At 37.3% G+C, this 16,745-nt stretch overlaps 2 protein-coding genes across 6 annotated transcripts in view; one reads left to right on the top strand and one right to left on the bottom strand.

Annotated features, from left to right (window-relative positions):
• mre11a (MRE11 homolog A, double strand break repair nuclease) overlaps positions 1-1,594 on the bottom strand; it is a 320,741-nt gene extending 319,147 nt beyond the window's left edge. Inside the window, exons 1-2 of one of the 5 annotated variants that reach the window (XM_052576125.1) lie at positions 1,499-1,594; positions 1,202-1,251 (exon numbers count right to left, since the gene is read on the bottom strand). In XM_052576125.1, the coding sequence (XP_052432085.1) occupies positions 1,202-1,224 (23 nt within the window). In that variant the 5' untranslated portion in view covers positions 1,225-1,251; positions 1,499-1,594. Of the gene's footprint in view, positions 1-1,201; positions 1,252-1,365; positions 1,475-1,498 lie in introns of those variants that run through there. The other 4 variants (XM_052576126.1, XM_052576122.1, XM_052576123.1 and 1 more) reach the window with 4 other exon arrangements.
• A 30-nt stretch (positions 1,595-1,624) lies between these two features.
• On the top strand, positions 1,625-13,407 carry ankrd49 (ankyrin repeat domain 49). The gene is made up of 3 exons (XM_052576199.1): positions 1,625-1,747; positions 2,342-2,560; positions 12,625-13,407. Exons 2-3 carry the CDS (start codon positions 2,354-2,356, stop codon positions 13,075-13,077), a joined length of 660 nt encoding a protein of 219 aa, XP_052432159.1. The 5' UTR covers positions 1,625-1,747; positions 2,342-2,353; the 3' UTR covers positions 13,078-13,407.
• The last annotated feature ends 3,338 nt before the right edge of the window (positions 13,408-16,745 follow it).

Genomic DNA, 16,745 nt, shown 5'->3' with positions numbered 1-16,745 from the left:
CGGGTACATATTTACACAGCATTTTGAAAAAAATATTATATATATGAATTACATACGGTTTTTCTTTTAACTTTTATTATGAGAGCCAGTAATAGGATCTGTAATATGCTGCCAAACTTCCTTTTTTAGGACCTGATACGCTACTAGTATGCTTGAAAATAAAATGTGGCGTTTTGAATGAACTTCTGATAATAAAACTTCAATTTCTGCAGCTGAGAAATGTTGCTTTTTCAGTCGCTTTTGAGAAGACATGTTGAAATCCTTCGTTTGGTGTCATAATATGATGCTCATATATAGTTGTCAGTCGGATTTAATAGGCGGGATTTATGGTAATTGAGAGTAAGCGTGCACGCGCGTCCCATTTACGACTGATTGGAATTCATTAACACACACACACATTTCACTATCACATCTGACGTTTACGAAGTTTTTGTGAATCAGGAGAAGAGTTTTCGGGAAGTTCTCTTTACGCGCAAATCACTCAGATATTTACTCGTATATTTACGAATGTTTCATGAATGAGACCCAATCTGTGTGAATGGCGCTTTGACACTTTGAATTAAGCAATGCATAAATACATGATGGTTTTTCTTCTTCATAATTGTTTATGAAATTTATGAAATTATATCGATTTTTGTAATTTTACTATAGGATTACTTCCTTATGTTGACAATTTAAATGCTATGCAGCATTTTACTCAATGAACCCTCCTTTTGGCCTCAGGAGACAAGACAACAAGCATTAAAACCGGTTTAATCTGCATAAAATACATTAGACATTAGATATTTGTTTAATTTTTAATGTTGTGTTTGATTGTTAAAACTTAAAATATTTAAAAATACAGTGATTAAATTTAAACTTTTTTTATTTTTAATCACAGTATTAAGAATTGTATGTAAGCGTATGCAAAATTTTGAACGAGGTAAAAAAAATGTAATTCAACTATTATTATGGAATATAAGTAAACGTATTTTATTAGAAATATTTTATTCAGGTCAGTACTAAATAAAAAATAAAAGTAATAGTAATATATATACATACATACATACATAATATATATATATATATATATATATATATATATATATATATATATATATATATATATATATATATATATAATTTTGCAGATTATTCAAGGTGTATTTATTTAAACTTCTGAAGTCAACTGTAACGTTAGCAAAAGTTAAATTATACTCACATGGTGTTTCCAGCTGATGTCATACTGTGTAGACACTGAAAATGATGACCCTGATCAGAGAAAAAAGAGGGATTCAAATCTGTTGATCTTGATCTAACGTTAGAGATAAAGTTACCATACTTTCACACAGAGAACGCTGCTGACTGTGAGATAGTTGTACATGCCTTACTTTGCTCATAAACATACGAGAAGAGAAGATTTGATTCTTAAAAAAACTGTACTAAACAAAGCGGTTGCAACGTGTTTCAAAGTGGACTTTTGAATTGTTAATTCAAAGCAAAATAAATATAACTTTACCTATGAAAAGAATCAAAGCGCTCACTGATGCACGTTTACATAGAATCAATTTTGCCCTCCTACTACGGAAGTAGCCAAGCTTATGTTCGCGGGAAGTTTTTTTTAATCGTGGGAAATGTAGTTTAGAGATTCATTAGGTATAAGGTAAAGGGGGGACACAAAAAACTACATTCCCCAGAGTCAAGACAGCATCCGTACTAGATATGTGTATGTTATCGACGTGCTCAATGTGAAAAAGGCTAGCTATCGGTGAGTTTGTTTTGTGTGAAATACGTTATGCAATTAGAATACATGAAATACGTTTTAATAGTTTAAACGATGGTTTTATCGATACAAAGTGATCTTGTCAGCCTATTGAAAAAGAGACTAAGGTGGCACCATGAATCAGTTATGGAATCATATTGTGCTCTAAGATACAATGATTACTTATGTCCTAATATGTCCTAGTAATAAATATAAAATAAACATCTACATTATATAAACATTTTTTTTAAAGAAAAACTTACATTTGTTAAGAAAATGTTTTATGATTTTGTCATACAACCCGGGTAACGTTACCAGTGTTAAAAGCATGCATTACCAATGTTTTATTGATAAACATTATTATTATGAAAATTATGAATATGAAATATTTTTTGTGTGATTTTTTTCCCCCCTACAGCCTGGGTAACAGTGTTAAATGCTTAAATTCATGCTCTACAGTTTCTGTAAAAACTTAACGAAAATGCAATCAGGCTGTTTATTTCTTATTTCTTTTTTTTGCTATGCTATGTTGTAAAACTGGTGTACCCCCACCCCTCCCCAAACACACACAACGGTATCTCACTCTCTTTTACTCTAAAGGTGGACTCAGTGATGGATTTTCCAGAAGACTTTAACCAGCTTGACTTACTAGAGTCTCATGGTCACATGATCCCAGTAGGGTCAAAGAGCAGCTGGGTGGATGAGGAGGAAGGAGATGATGATGAATCTTGTCACACTGAAGAATGGTATCAACAACAAGAGTTTAAATTACAAAACACTCCAACTGAACTGATATTATGGGCCGCTGAGAGAAACAGAGTAAGCAAACATTTCATATATATATATTTAGGGGTTATTTAGAATTTATATGGGGGGCTCTGTGGTTTCAGTCTTTGAAGGGTGCACAAGGGTCACCCTCTTATTTTTTATTTTCTGGATTCTGGATATCTATTTTTTTAGGGCCCGAGCACCAGCGGTGCGAGGATCATGTTGGAATTTCTCAGATGCTTTTTTTTTTTTCTTCTTCTCCTAATAAATTACATTTTTGAGGGCCTAAACATGCTTAAAGTGTCAGTACACCTAAAAAATGTAATTAGCCCATGAATTACTCCCCTTGAAGTCATCCTAGATGTATATGACTTTCTTCTTTCATACAAATTATTAAAGAAATTAAAGCTGCAAGCAGCATTTTACCGGGGTTCAAGCACATTAAGGCCTCTGAGGTGGTCAGAGCCAACCTGGATGTTTGGATGACATTTAAACACATCCAAAATGTAGTACAGGCTGGCAGACAGACACAAACACTGAAATTAAATGATTAGACTTATATATTAATTCTATATAAACATGTGCACACACACAAACACAAAGACAAAGACACACATTTACATGCACACACATTTTGTTGCAGATATATGTATTTGACATAAGTGATAGGTGACAAACTTATTGCAAGTCTTCTCTTTTTTTAGAGTTTTAATGTCATTTTCAGGTTAAACTGTAATCATAATGTGGCAAAATTGTAAAAACTGATATATCTGTATGAACAAAATGTAAAACATTGACTCAATGAGATTTAAAATGTTATAACAGTTCATTTTTTAATGTGTTGGCATGAATTCATGAATCCTTTCAACAGTACTGTTCAACTTTACTGAATGAGCCCATTAGTGGTCTTCCGCTGCCATCTAGTGGTTATAAATTGCATTTACTCAAACAACACTGTGTTTTAAAACATAACTGTTATAGTGTTGTAATTTTTTTTTTGCCCAATCTCTCTTAAATTTTGCATGCTTGTTTAGAATGAAATCATGCATTATTTTACACAGTTTTGATAATTTGTGGGCTTTCTGTTTGTATAAATAGGCCTTTGTGTACACTATGCAAATAACATATTATAAAATTATTGGTTTATAGTTGCCCAAATGCAATTGTTCAACATGTTTTTGATAATTATTGACCTTCAGAGTCTAGAGAATTGTACTTCAGTGGTTTTATTGATTTTCATCTTAAACCGTATCACAAGTATGCCAAAGTAACTTTTTTAAATAATCTTGAATATTTAATTAACAGCTTTATTGACAACATAGGTCCCAGAGGCAAAGTTGTTCAGAATGAGGAGATTTATCATATGATATGAAGATTTAGTGTTTTTGAGTGAATATATGGACATTTTCAAACAATTTGAGGCCATTTACCCTATAAATCTTGTGTTTTGAGACCTTTTCTACTGTTATAGCGCCACCTATGGTCTGATCTACATGAAACTTTGCATGCTTGTTAAGAGTCACATGTTACATGATTTCACTGAGTTTCATAAAGTTTGGAGTTTTCCTTTAGGTTTTATAGGCTTTGGGGTATGTTTGGCCACACCCCTTTTTCTAAATTACCCCGTTACAGCTAACCAAAAGACAAAATTCAACATTTTTTTAATAATTATTGATCTACACAGTCCACAGAATATTACTGCAGTGGTTTGGTTCCGATCGGGCAAAAAACCTAGGACTTGTTCGCAAAAGTAGGTTTTTAACATATTTGTGAATAACAATTGAACGATTTGATTGACAGCAATGGTTCTTGAGGCAAAGTTGTGCATTATGAGGAGATCTATCAAATGATATGCATATTGTGTTGATATGTGAAACACCACGTGATTACAGAGCCATAAAACTCGTTAGCGCCAACTAGTGGCCGATTTCTTTCAAAATTCTTGCAGTCCTTTAGGGCTATGAGTCAAACATGCCCACCGAGTTTCGTTCCGATTGACATCCGTTAACCTTGTTAAATAGATGCTCAAACTTCTTTGGCCAATGGCGGCCATGTTTTTTGAGATACGCGAATGTCCTCATAGTTACTTGTGCCACTTCTGACAAAGACATGACATGCCAATTTTCAAGTCGATCGGACCAACGGTTGCTTAGTTATAGCCATTTATGTGTTTTTTCTGTCTTATAGCGCCCCCAAGTGGCAGAGGTGTGCAATTTTTTTTATTTGACCAAAGTTTTTGCTCTTACAAATGTCCAGCAAGTTTGGTTAAGATATCTCATTTCATTCACAAGTTATAGCCTGTTGCTTAAAATTGGTCCTCGACTTTCAAACGTTTTGGCAGCCCATTACAACAGTGAGTCGAAATTTCAACTTTTTTTCACTTTAATCTAGCTTGTGCTCACTGTTGTAAAACGGAAGCAGTTCCGGGGAAATGACATATGAGGTCAGCATGATTATTACATTTTGAATATGGATAAAAATAAGTAATTTATGGCTTAATTTTCATTTTTGGCCCTTTAAAAACTCACGCACGCACACGCCAAAAGTGGTGAAAATGTTAATCTGATATGGGTCTCAGAACTGGTTGTGGCAAAATGGCTTGATAGCGCCAGTTTTAACATTTTAACAATGTGCCTCTTGAGCTATGTTTCAAATACTTGTACGTAATTTGGTAGACACATGTAACACACCAATACCTACAGAAAAAGTCCCACCGGTACAAGGTCTGAAACCCAACAGGAAGTATTTTATTAAGAATTTTCTCTGCAAGTTTTGTGTTGTTTTTGCCATTTTCAGGCATTGTATTTAACAATGTAATAAACTCCTCCTAGAAATTTAAACTGATTTACACAAAATTTGGTAAGTGTAATCTAAAGCCTATTGTGACATTAAATTGCGAAGATTTCTGTTGAAGGGCATGTCCGTGGAAGCCTAACAAACTTTAATGTTTCGCCTAGGGATGCATGATCATGATTTTTCATGGCCGATTCCGATACAGATTTTTTAAAAGCAAACTGGCGATTCCCATACCGATTTCCGTTTTTTTTTTCCGATCTTTAAGCAACAAACAAGAAAGAAGTAAAGTGTGCATAAACAAGATGTTTATTTGGTATTTAATTGGCCAAACTGGCTTTTGGCTATTGAAAACAATAACCGTAACCATCTGAAATTAACAGCAGTAACTACACAGTAAGTAGCCTACATTCAGTAAAAAACATAGACGGTACAGACATCAGCATTTAGCTTTTGTTTTTGAATTGGGTTGAAACTACAGAGAACTGGCCTTAAATGAAAAGATTAACTGTAACCATGTGAAATTAAAGGCAATAACTGCATAGTTCAACAGTCCAAACAACACAATCAACACACACTCAATAAGATGTTTCTTAATCAGCATTCAGTATTTGTTTTAGTTTTTAAATTTGGTTTTAAATTTAAAAAAAAAGGTCTTTACCAGTGAGACTAAATAAAAGTATGCTATATAAATAGATTAATTATTATATAATTTTTAAATCAAATAATGTTGGTGTGAATAAAACAAAGATGCAAAGTGTTTCATTCATCCAAAAAAAAATAAAAAAAATAAAATTAGGTTAATGATTCACATCTATATTTCTTTTACTTGAGCCAATGAAAAATAAATAACTTATTGTCTCAAGTTAATAAATATAGATGTGAATCATTACCCTAACATTTTTTAATTGGATGGATGAAACACTTTTTTTCAGTGTGCTACAGCAGGTGATTTTTAAATCAAATTTAGTCTATGTAATTTTAAGGTCAAATAAAAGTAATCATCCTAATGCAGAACTGACATTTACTTCTTTTCAAACGTGTATGCAAGTTCTAATTTACAAAAAAAAAAAAAAACATTTCAGTTCTGTCACAGTTTAGTCCAGTTGTTCTCAACCTTTTTTTCCAGCGGGCCTCAATATGGTCCAAGTGCAAGTCTCGCGGGCATCACGCATATAATTTACATATTATGTCACCAATATAAACCAACCTGATTTATAATATTATAGCCTAAATATTATGATATCTAATCTATTACATTCATTGAAATAAATAATTCTACTCCCCAGTAGTGTAGCCAGAAAAGAGACTCTGGGTGTGCCACATTTATTGTCAGATTACTGTGCTAAATTATTAACCCTAACCATAACCATGCCCCACATAACCATAAAACTATATAAAATAATATAGCTGCAAGCAGCAATTCAAGGCCATGCCCTGCGAGGCATAGCAAGCAGACCAAGTATGGAGCACAGCCAGCACATCAACTACAGCAGCGCAGCAAGCATTTAAGCACAAAGAGCAGTGCGGAGCCTGAAAAGCAAAACATCAGAAATCGGGGACAGTACTTTTACGTGGCTCGGCCTGAAGATCATTTGAGCAAATGTTGGACAATTTTGGACCAATTTTGAAGGAGTTTTTTTTCCGTAGCTAGGAGTGCAGGAGGAGTCATATCTGTTGATGTTGGGCCCGGGGAGGGAGAAACATCCTCATCAGATGTAACGTTAGGCCTTGTGTCTGGCTGTCCATCAAGCCAAGGTTTTTTGCAAAAAAAAATTAAGAAGGGAGCTCTGCAACATATTGCTAGCTAGCAATGTGCAATCAAAAATTTTCTGTTTATATCATAGACAGTAAGGTTTATTGCGGCAAAGATCTCTGGGGAACTGCTGGGGTCACAGTCACAGTTTGGTTGGCAGTCCGAATTTCGGCAGATATTTTTTTGATGAAAATAATTTAAAATGTAAATTTCATTTTAACATTTTGAGCATTATGGCACCATATATTGGATTCTTACTTCTGTGCCCCTGAGAGTATGATATAGAATGTTCAGTGGCGTCACAGAACTGCCAGATTCAAACAGCTTTCGCGCGTCGGATGGCGCTGATCCAGAGACGGACGCGCTCAGCACTTGTCATATATCACAACTAATATGCAGTGTTTTCAACAACATAATGTTTATTTTAGGTTTCATACATTTAAATATACAAAATCACTAGTAAAACAATACATTGGTAGTTTGTAAAATACACACTGATGTCTATGGAAGCAGCAAAAACTATCTATCTATTCAAATGTAATTTGCCAAAGTGTTTTATTCATATATCAGACACACATATCAGAACAATAAAGCTTACTCTATTCTTCTCCCAGTCCAAAAGCCACTTACTTTCATGTATTTCGAGAGAAACTTGGGAATTCAAGTGCTGTACGTTAACTCCGACTGACAGGACTCTGCAGCGCTCATCTCTTTATAGATCAAGATAATTCATAAAGGTTTTTAATAGGGCTGCTCCGATCATGATCAGCCGATCGTTAATGCGCATCTCGTTAGTAAAGCCGTTCTCTATTTAGCGGTAAATTCCATCAAGGTGCGTGATTTCACATAGAGTAGGTCTTACTACACAGAGCCGTTGTTAACTGAGAAGATGCAAAAATAAACGCAGAAAATGGACGTGGATTTGCGCAGCTTCTCTGTTTGGCTCTGTGTACTAACAGCTGCTCTATGTGATTGCGATTGTAAAGCCTGTGTTATACTTTCCGCATGAGCAATCCGGACGCGTACACGGCCAGCGACTTCTTCAATTTATACTTTTGAAAGTGCATGCTGATGGTCCGCTCTGCAACAAACATGTTAACATACAATTGCCCAGAATTATTGCACATCTGACTGTATTTATATTCTTTTATTGACGGATTGCACAGGTTCGAGTAGCAATGAGCTTCTTCACACTGCCTGAACATGTGCAATTGTGCTTTTGAAACCTACTGACCACACGCAGCTGTCCGCGCTGTCGTCTGCTCAGAGCCTCGGCACACACTCTCCGGTGACGATTTTTACGTCACGCCTACCTAGCGGAAAGTTTAACAGAGGCTTTAAAGGGTAACTAAACCCCTGGTCAGAGCCCGATTCCACCCACTGGCAATATTTGAAAAATGCTGAAAAGTGGGCAGAGCACAGCGGAGATAGAGGGGATGAACCGAGGGCGGGGCTGAGCGAGTGGGGCGTAAACATGAAACACGCAGTACGGGTTGATTGACAGCTGCTGTCAGAGTGGCTAAAATGGAGAGCGACTGTAGTGACGCAAGTAGCTTTGCAACAGCGCATTCATTTGAAGTAGAGGACTTTTCTCCCTCACCTTCACCTGAAGTGGAGGATGTCGAGGTGTCTGTTCATATCAATTCGAGCCGCTGGCTCAAACTGCGCTCTTTTCAGTGCTTTTCAGTGCGAGCTGTGTGGAGAAGCCCATTTCCACCTCCATTGCGTTGGAGAAGCAATGCACACTCCAGCTCTAGGCGGGAACTCGCGGTCTTCCAGGCCAAGTGCATGCAACCACTTGTGCCTAATTGTAAAGTCTGCTGGAAAACTATGCAGTCCAGCAGTGCTTTCGCAACCAGCAAAACTACACCTACGTACCATCCTCACCACTGTACTAAATACAGATAAATCTACGCCAACTTGAATCTATCCTAACTAATGCTAAATCTTTGTCATTTTCAATACTCGCAATTCCAACTCCGGACCAGAGACAGTTTTGTCTGGACTCACTAAAGTGATTTTGACGGAACAAGATGGTTTTATACTGCCAAGGGCGTGGTAGCTCGTACCATGGGGCGTGGTGAGCTGGAAACTGCTTACGTCACCTGCCACCGCTTACGTCACTTGCCACTGCAACATCCAATAGGAAAAATCAACTGCAGTAGCCACCGTTCAACCTGAAGAGGGCAGCACTCAGACATTTTTACACCATATATTGTAGAATTAAAACACTTTATGCTCAAATTTTAAAAAAGTTACTCGAATCAATGAACAGCACTAATAAAGCCCCATTCTTACAGATCATTAACTAAAAAAAGTTGGTTTAGGGTTTAGTTACTCTTTAAGATGCAGTCTGTAATACACGCATCGGAGCATGACTTGACGCGCAACATTTCAGAATATGCGCGTTCACAAATTTTGCTTATGTTGATCCAAATATGGAAAGCACTTTTGAATTTAATAATATGAGGTTCTCTCCAGTGATGTTTTGCCACATTTCTTCAATTAAGGATTGCTACATAGTATATGGTGTTTCTATTTGCCTAAACTTTAAGTGAGTTGTGGGGCAAACCGAAAATCCAACACTTCTCCTTCTCTACTGATACTGCGACTATTCTTGTTTGTACATGTTCGTTCGCTGGCATTTTTCACATTTTTTTTTCTCCCTTAAAAACAAATTTGTCCATTCTGATGCTCAATTTTACCTTAACTAATGGCTGTTGATGACTATTTGAATTTAATTCTGCCAAAGTGCGCGCTTGTATGTGTTCGTTAAATGCGTAACGTTATGTGAGTAGGTCTGCATGTCTGAAAATAATATATGAAAAACAAAATAATTTCACATTAGGAAAACATTAGGATATAGCTTATATTTCATTAGCAGACTAAATTTTTTTTTTTTTTTATAAATCTCTTCACGGTCTACTTGTGTTCAGGGCACGGAGCGGTACAGTATACGCTCGCGCAGCTTTAGTGTGCACAGAAAAGGGACTCTTATTTGTGTGACAGTACACCAACAGCTGATCGCTTCCTGCTATCTGTGCCTCAGACATGAAGCTCTGCACTTCCAGTGCTGAACGGCTGCCTGTGCCCTGCGCACAGGTTTCGAAATACTTCCACACAAATGACACAGCGAACGATTACAATGTAGTATGTGCACGCGGGCGGACTTCCGGAGAAACCAGCCAAAAAAATACCAAAAACCGTCCGATAGCCGATCTCGTATATTAAGCAAAAACCGACAGGTTCAGATTTATGGCCGGTCAACCGGGGCATCCCTAGTTTCGCCATGAAAAAGGAAACATACAACGGGCATACATTGTATGATCTGCACCAGAATTCACATTTGATAAGAGTTCTGTCCTGAACACATCCCCATTCCCATATTCAGTTATAGTCATAGTGACACATGCTGGCAACAGGAAGTGACGTAAAAACCATAGACTGTATAAAAACATGTTCGTGACGTCACCCATAGACTCCAGAAGTGTGTTTTTGAAGGCTAAAGTGTGCAGAGTTAGCCGTCGCCACCTTGGCAGCGCGTCACCACGTGACTCTCCAGGACAATCGAAAATGGGTAGAAAGGCTGGAGCTACTTGCTAAAGCCACGTCCACTTAGCGCGATGGCAGTGTCAGCAGCGACAATCCACCTGTCACTCAAGTGACCACGCCCTTAATTATGCAGAATTTTAAGTCTTAATCTAATTTAAACAGATGAGTTATAGAAAAAATTCACCCCCCTCACAGTTGTCAATGAGGGCAAAATTACCTATTTAGACCAAAGTAATTTTTTTTGCACCAGGCTGTAAACGTTTTTTTTTTCTGCTGTAAAGTTGGGCATTTTAACATGGGGAGTCTATGGGACTGACTCCCTTTTGCAGCCAGCCTCGAGCGGCTAGTCGATGAATTGCAGTTTTAGGGGCCGTTCACATAATGCGTCTTTTGCATGCTCAAGTTCATTATTTCAAATGTAGGCGCGCGGTATGCTCATAATGGAAGCAACGCGCACGCGGTGCGACGAGCTCGTTTTTTCCAGGAGCATCCGCACCGCATCAAGTTAAAAACATCTCAACTTTCAGAATGCCGCAATAGCTTCCTCACCTTTTCAGTAACAATGTTGAAAGCTCAGCCAAGGTGCTGATCATAGCTGTATATGGATTGCCATTTTTAAATTAATTTAGTAGCAGAGCTGCAAGAAATTTTTAGTGTTGCAGGTCCTTTTATCCATTGCTGAAATATCAGGGTCTTCATGAAGAGAGCAGGTCATGGCTGCTTAGCAACGGAAGATGCCTCAGGAGCGCAAGTGCCAAAGGCTTTTGCAAAAAATCTGAAAACAGCGTGCCTAGCATTTTCCACGCTAGGCACGTGTCTTTCTCCTCCTTTCCAAAGCGCTCGGGCACTTGCGCTCCTGAGGCATCTGTCATTGCTAAGCAACCATGACCTGCTCTATCCATGAAGATGCGGAAATTTTAGTAGCTCCAGGACGATATGGCTGCCGGCAAAGACACACAGTCAGTTTATCTGTTGACCATCAAAATAAAGTGTTAACATATATTTACATTAGCAGACATACTAATAGTCCAATGACTGCTAGTTGATATGAAGTTGCAGAGTTGCTTATCAATAGCTGTCTAAAGGGTACCATCAGAATAATCAAACTGATATTACAATAAAAATATTTCAAAGCAAATGTTTCATATTACATATTCACCTGATCTGATATCTGATCTTATGGCTGTTTTAGAGAATTTGTATTATTATTATTACTACATATAAGTCATATAATACATACATATAAGTCTTTAAACGATTTAAGTAGCATAAGAAAAAACGGCAAGATATGAGACTTGTAATACATTTAAACTATGACAAATGTAATCAATTGTAAAAGTGTATGCCAAGTGTTCATTGTGTTATAAAGCATCATACTCTTACCCTCTAAGTAAATATTATCATAAATTAAAACTGTTCTTATGAATATTCATGAGTTGTTACAACATATAATTAGGTTATATAATGCATTATGCATTCATTATAATGACTTAAGAATACCCTTATAATGTATTACCAAGTGTTACCAAAAATCCATATTCAAAACTTAATAATCTAGCTTGCGCTCACTGTTGTAAATGGAAGCAGTTAAGGGCAGAGGAGGGATGATTTCAGCTTTTTGCATGTGCTGATCAGAAGTTACGCATGCAGAAATGCAGCGGAGAGATCAAAACAAAACAATGGTCACTAATTAGATGTACAAAACAAGAATTTGTAAAGAAGAATGTCAGAAGATTTCAATATAAGCCAAGAGGAGACTGGCTTTCCTTTGCTAAAGTAAGGAAATGTTACTTCCTTTGATTCCTATAAACAAGCATTGGTTTTCACGAGACTCACCAGCGCATGCACAGCACTGACCCCATACATCATCAGCCTGGAGCTGCTTCCGTGTGCAATTGGCCTACACTATCAGTAGCATCTGGCATAGAAGAAATTACGTATATATGCATTTCTGTTTATTTTTCTTGATTTGTTTTTCTAACCTTTTCTGTTTCTCTCTCTTTCTCTTTTAAAGTTAGAAACAGTAAAAAAAGCCCTCGCATTGGACCCAACACTTGTTAATTGTCATGATAGTGATGGGTACACCCCTCTACACCGTGCTGCTTACAGTGGCCATCATGCTGTGGTTTCTGCTCTTTTGAGTGCTGGAGCGAATCTTCATGCAAGAACTACTGATGGTTGGATGCCGCTACATAGTGCCTGTCGTTGGGGCCATGCCGCTGTGGCTTCGTGTCTTTTGAATTGGGGGGCAGAGGTCAATGCCTTGACAGCGGGGCGACTCACACCCCTACAACTGGCTGCTGGAAATACTGTAGCTGGGCAGACGATTGAGTTATTGCTGTCACAGCGCACACTACAGGCAGGACTGAAAAACAGTGCAGGAGAGACTGCTTATGACATTGCACATCGCACAAGTGAACATCATAGGCTGTTTGAGATGGCAGAGCCTTGTAATAAAATTTACTGACACACGTGTGCATAGGGTGATATTGTGATATCAAGCTTAGAAATGTCTTATTTATAAATGTAGATGTGAAACTACTGTCTTTCTATGAATAGTAGAGGACATTGACATAAAAAAACCTGATCATCAGAATGCAGGAAATAAGCAGATGTTCACAACGTGTAATTATTAATTATAGTCAAAAATTATAAGCATGTCTTTGCATGTGAGGGTGCATTTTCAGTGCCCAGTGTGCTTAAAATCACAGCTCCGCTCACAACATTCTGAATATATGAAAATATTCCTGATGGTATTATACATTATTATTAAAAAGCTTCCCTTTTTAAACTTGAACTGTTTTAATTACTTTTGCAGTCCATTTTATTTCTTCTGCACTGACAACTGAATTTTAAATCTACAAATATTCCATGTACAGTAGTCCCTAAAAGAATAGAACATTTCTGTGTCCTCTGAATCTTTAATAAATATAAAACCTTGAAATAATCAGAATCAGAATGAGCTTTATTGCCAGGTAAGTTTACTTATATGATGAATTAGTTTTTGTGACAGATGTTTCCACAGTGCAAACATAATAACAATAAATGGTAATAACAATATACAAACTGACAATTGTATGTACAGGTATATTAAAAAAGACAATTTTGTATGTACAGGCATATGTGCAATTTCGACACATGTTTCCACAGTGCAAACATAATAACAATAAACGGTAATAATATACAAACTGACAATTGTATGTACAGGTATATTACAATAGACAATTTTGTATGTACAGTCATATTATCTGTAATTTGAAAATGTATACTAAGTATGTGTGTTAGATAAATAATATTATAAACAGTGTTATGTGTTTCAAAATTATTAAGTGTTCATGAGATGGATTGTCTGAGGGAAGAATCTGTTCCCGTGCCTGGCCGTTCTGGTGCTCAGTGTTCTTTCTGGATGAGTACAGTTCTTAGAGAGTAGGGAGGGTTATACCAATGATTCACTCAGCAGTTCGGACTATCCAATGTAGTCTCCTGAGGTCAAATTCTAGCTGAGCTGAACCAGACAGTTATACAAGTGCAAAGGATGGATTCAATAATGGGGGAGTATGTAGTAAATGGGATGTCCAGTAGAGGGCGGCATGGGTTTACTTATGTTACCTTTTCTCCTGATGAGTATTGTTTCTGGGTCAGTAGGTAATCTGCTGTGACGGTGTCGAAATGCGTTGTCCGCTCTGCATGTGTTAATAAAGAGTAACCAAATTATCTCCATGTCTCCACCTTTGTGATGCATCAAAGGATATTACAGAGTAGAACTGTTCAGCAGCTCCTGTGGCAGGTTGAATTTCCTCAGTAAGTAAAGTAAATAGAACCTAACCTCTTTTTTTAACAATGGAGTCAATGTGATTGTCCCACTTTAATTCCTGAGATTTAGTGATGCCCAGGAACCTGATTGTCTCCACTGTTGCTACATGGCTTTCCATGACGGTGAGTGGGGCGAGTGCAGTGGGGTTTCTTCTGAAGTCCACGATCATCTCCACAGTTTGGAACGTGTTGAACTCCAAGTTAAGACTGCACTAGTCAGCTACCTCTAACCCCCAGAATCATTTCCGTCCTGAACCTTTATTTATATAGCACTTTTAACAGTATAGATTGTAGCAAAGCACCTGAACATCATAAAAGAAATAAATTGTGGCAAAGTAAAAAGGCAGTTCATCATTGAATTCAATTAGATTATCATCCAGCTCAGTTCAGTTTAAATTGTATCTGTGCAGTCAAGTCAAGCAAAATGCTGGTAATTAAGTGTCCCCAACTAAGCAAGCCAGAGGTAACAGCAGCAAGGATCCAAAACTCCATAGTTGACAGAATGGAGAAAAGACCATGGGAGTAGACTCAGTTGGAGGTCCAGTTCTCCTCTGCTGCAGCCTGGAATGGAGCTTCTGGTTTCGTCTGGTCAAAGTCAGATTGTGAAGAAAAATCATCTGTTTCCTGTGGTCTTTTCCTGATGGCCGTCTAGGAGACAAGGTCTTGACTATGGATCTGTCTCTGGGGCTCATGTAGCTGTCCTGGTCTCCGTGACATTCAGGGTCCTCTCTAGGTGCTAATCCACCATCTGGGCTGAATACCTACTGGATCTGGTGGCTATAGTGACCTCGGAATAAGAGAGAAACAGACTAATATTAGCATAGATGCCATTTTTCTAATGATGTAGCAAGTAAATTGTTTGTTAAGGGAAGTGTTCCTGGTTCCGGATTTTCCTAATTAATGTAGCCCAAAAATCCTTAAACGGATTTGAATATTAGAAATGTGTTAGTGTGTTATAAGGCAGGTTAAATTGGTGGGCCTTTGATCTAAATTTACACTTACAAGAGTGTGTCACGGGTGGTGTTGGCGCAGTGGATAAGACGCATGCCTTTGGTGTGAGAGACCCGGGTTTGAATCTGCTGTGAGACACCAATGTGTCCCTGAGCAAGACACTTAACCCCTAGTTGCTCCAGAGGTGTGCGACCTATGCCTCTCAAACAATGTTAGGTAGGTAATTCCAGAGTTTGGAAGTGAAGTAGGAAAAGGATCTGCTGTCCACAGTTTATTTTGATATTTGCTGTATTATTAAATGAACAGAATTTTGAGAACGCAGCAGATGTGGAGGACTATACAATGTTTGATAGGCAGCCAGTGCAGAGTTGACAAAACTGGGCTAATATGGTCATACTTCCCGGTTCTAGTAAGAACTCTAGCTGCTGCCTTTTGGACTAGATGGGTTTTGTTTATTAAGCGAGCAGAACAACCACATAAAAAAGCATTACAATAATCTAACCTTGAGGCCATGAATGCAAGAATTAACTTTTCTGCATTCGACATTGAGAGCATAAGTCATAATTTAGATATTTTTTGGGAAAAAATTAAGTTTTACAAATGCTCAAATAACACACCTAGGTTCCTAACTGATGACGAAGAATTGACAGAGCAGCCATCGAGTCTTAGACAGCATTCTAGGTTATTACAGGCAGAGTTTTTAGGTCCTATAATTAATACCTATATTTCTTCAGAATTAAGCAGTATGAAATTACTCCTTCCATAGAGCTGAGTATCATCAACATAAACGCTAACACCTTGCTTCCTGATGATATATACCAAGGATAACATGTAAAGTGGAAAAGTCAGCCCTAGTACTGAGCCTTGAGGTACTCCATACTGCACTTGTGGTCAATATGATACCTCTTCATTAACTGCTAGAGTAAGATTTGAACCATGCTAATGCACTTCCATTAATGCCAGCAAAGTTTTCTAGTGTATTCAAGAGAATGTTGTAGTCAATAGTGTCGAACACAGCACTAAGATCCAATAGCACTAATAGAGAGATAAGAGCAGGGTGTGTGTGTGTGGATCATTCGGATCATTTGCCAGTTTTTGATTCTCCACAGTGCTATGGGATGGTGTCTTGAAGTTGGTGGGTCTTTCAAACCTTTCCACCCTTAAGAAACCACAATATATTGCAGTATATTGGAAAATATCATGTAATATATTAGGCATATATTCTTATATATATTTATTTTTTCCCATATATTGCAATATATTGAAAGCGGCAATCATTTGTATATTTTGCAATATATAATATAATATATGTATCATGAATACATGTATCAATATATTATTAAATGTATTCAAATATATAAAATATTAGAA

This window comes from Carassius gibelio, chromosome B15 (assembly GCF_023724105.1).
Source record: "Carassius gibelio isolate Cgi1373 ecotype wild population from Czech Republic chromosome B15, carGib1.2-hapl.c, whole genome shotgun sequence".
Lineage (NCBI taxonomy): Eukaryota > Metazoa > Chordata > Actinopteri > Cypriniformes > Cyprinidae > Carassius > Carassius gibelio.
This window is presented reverse-complemented; position numbering and strand designations above follow the sequence as displayed.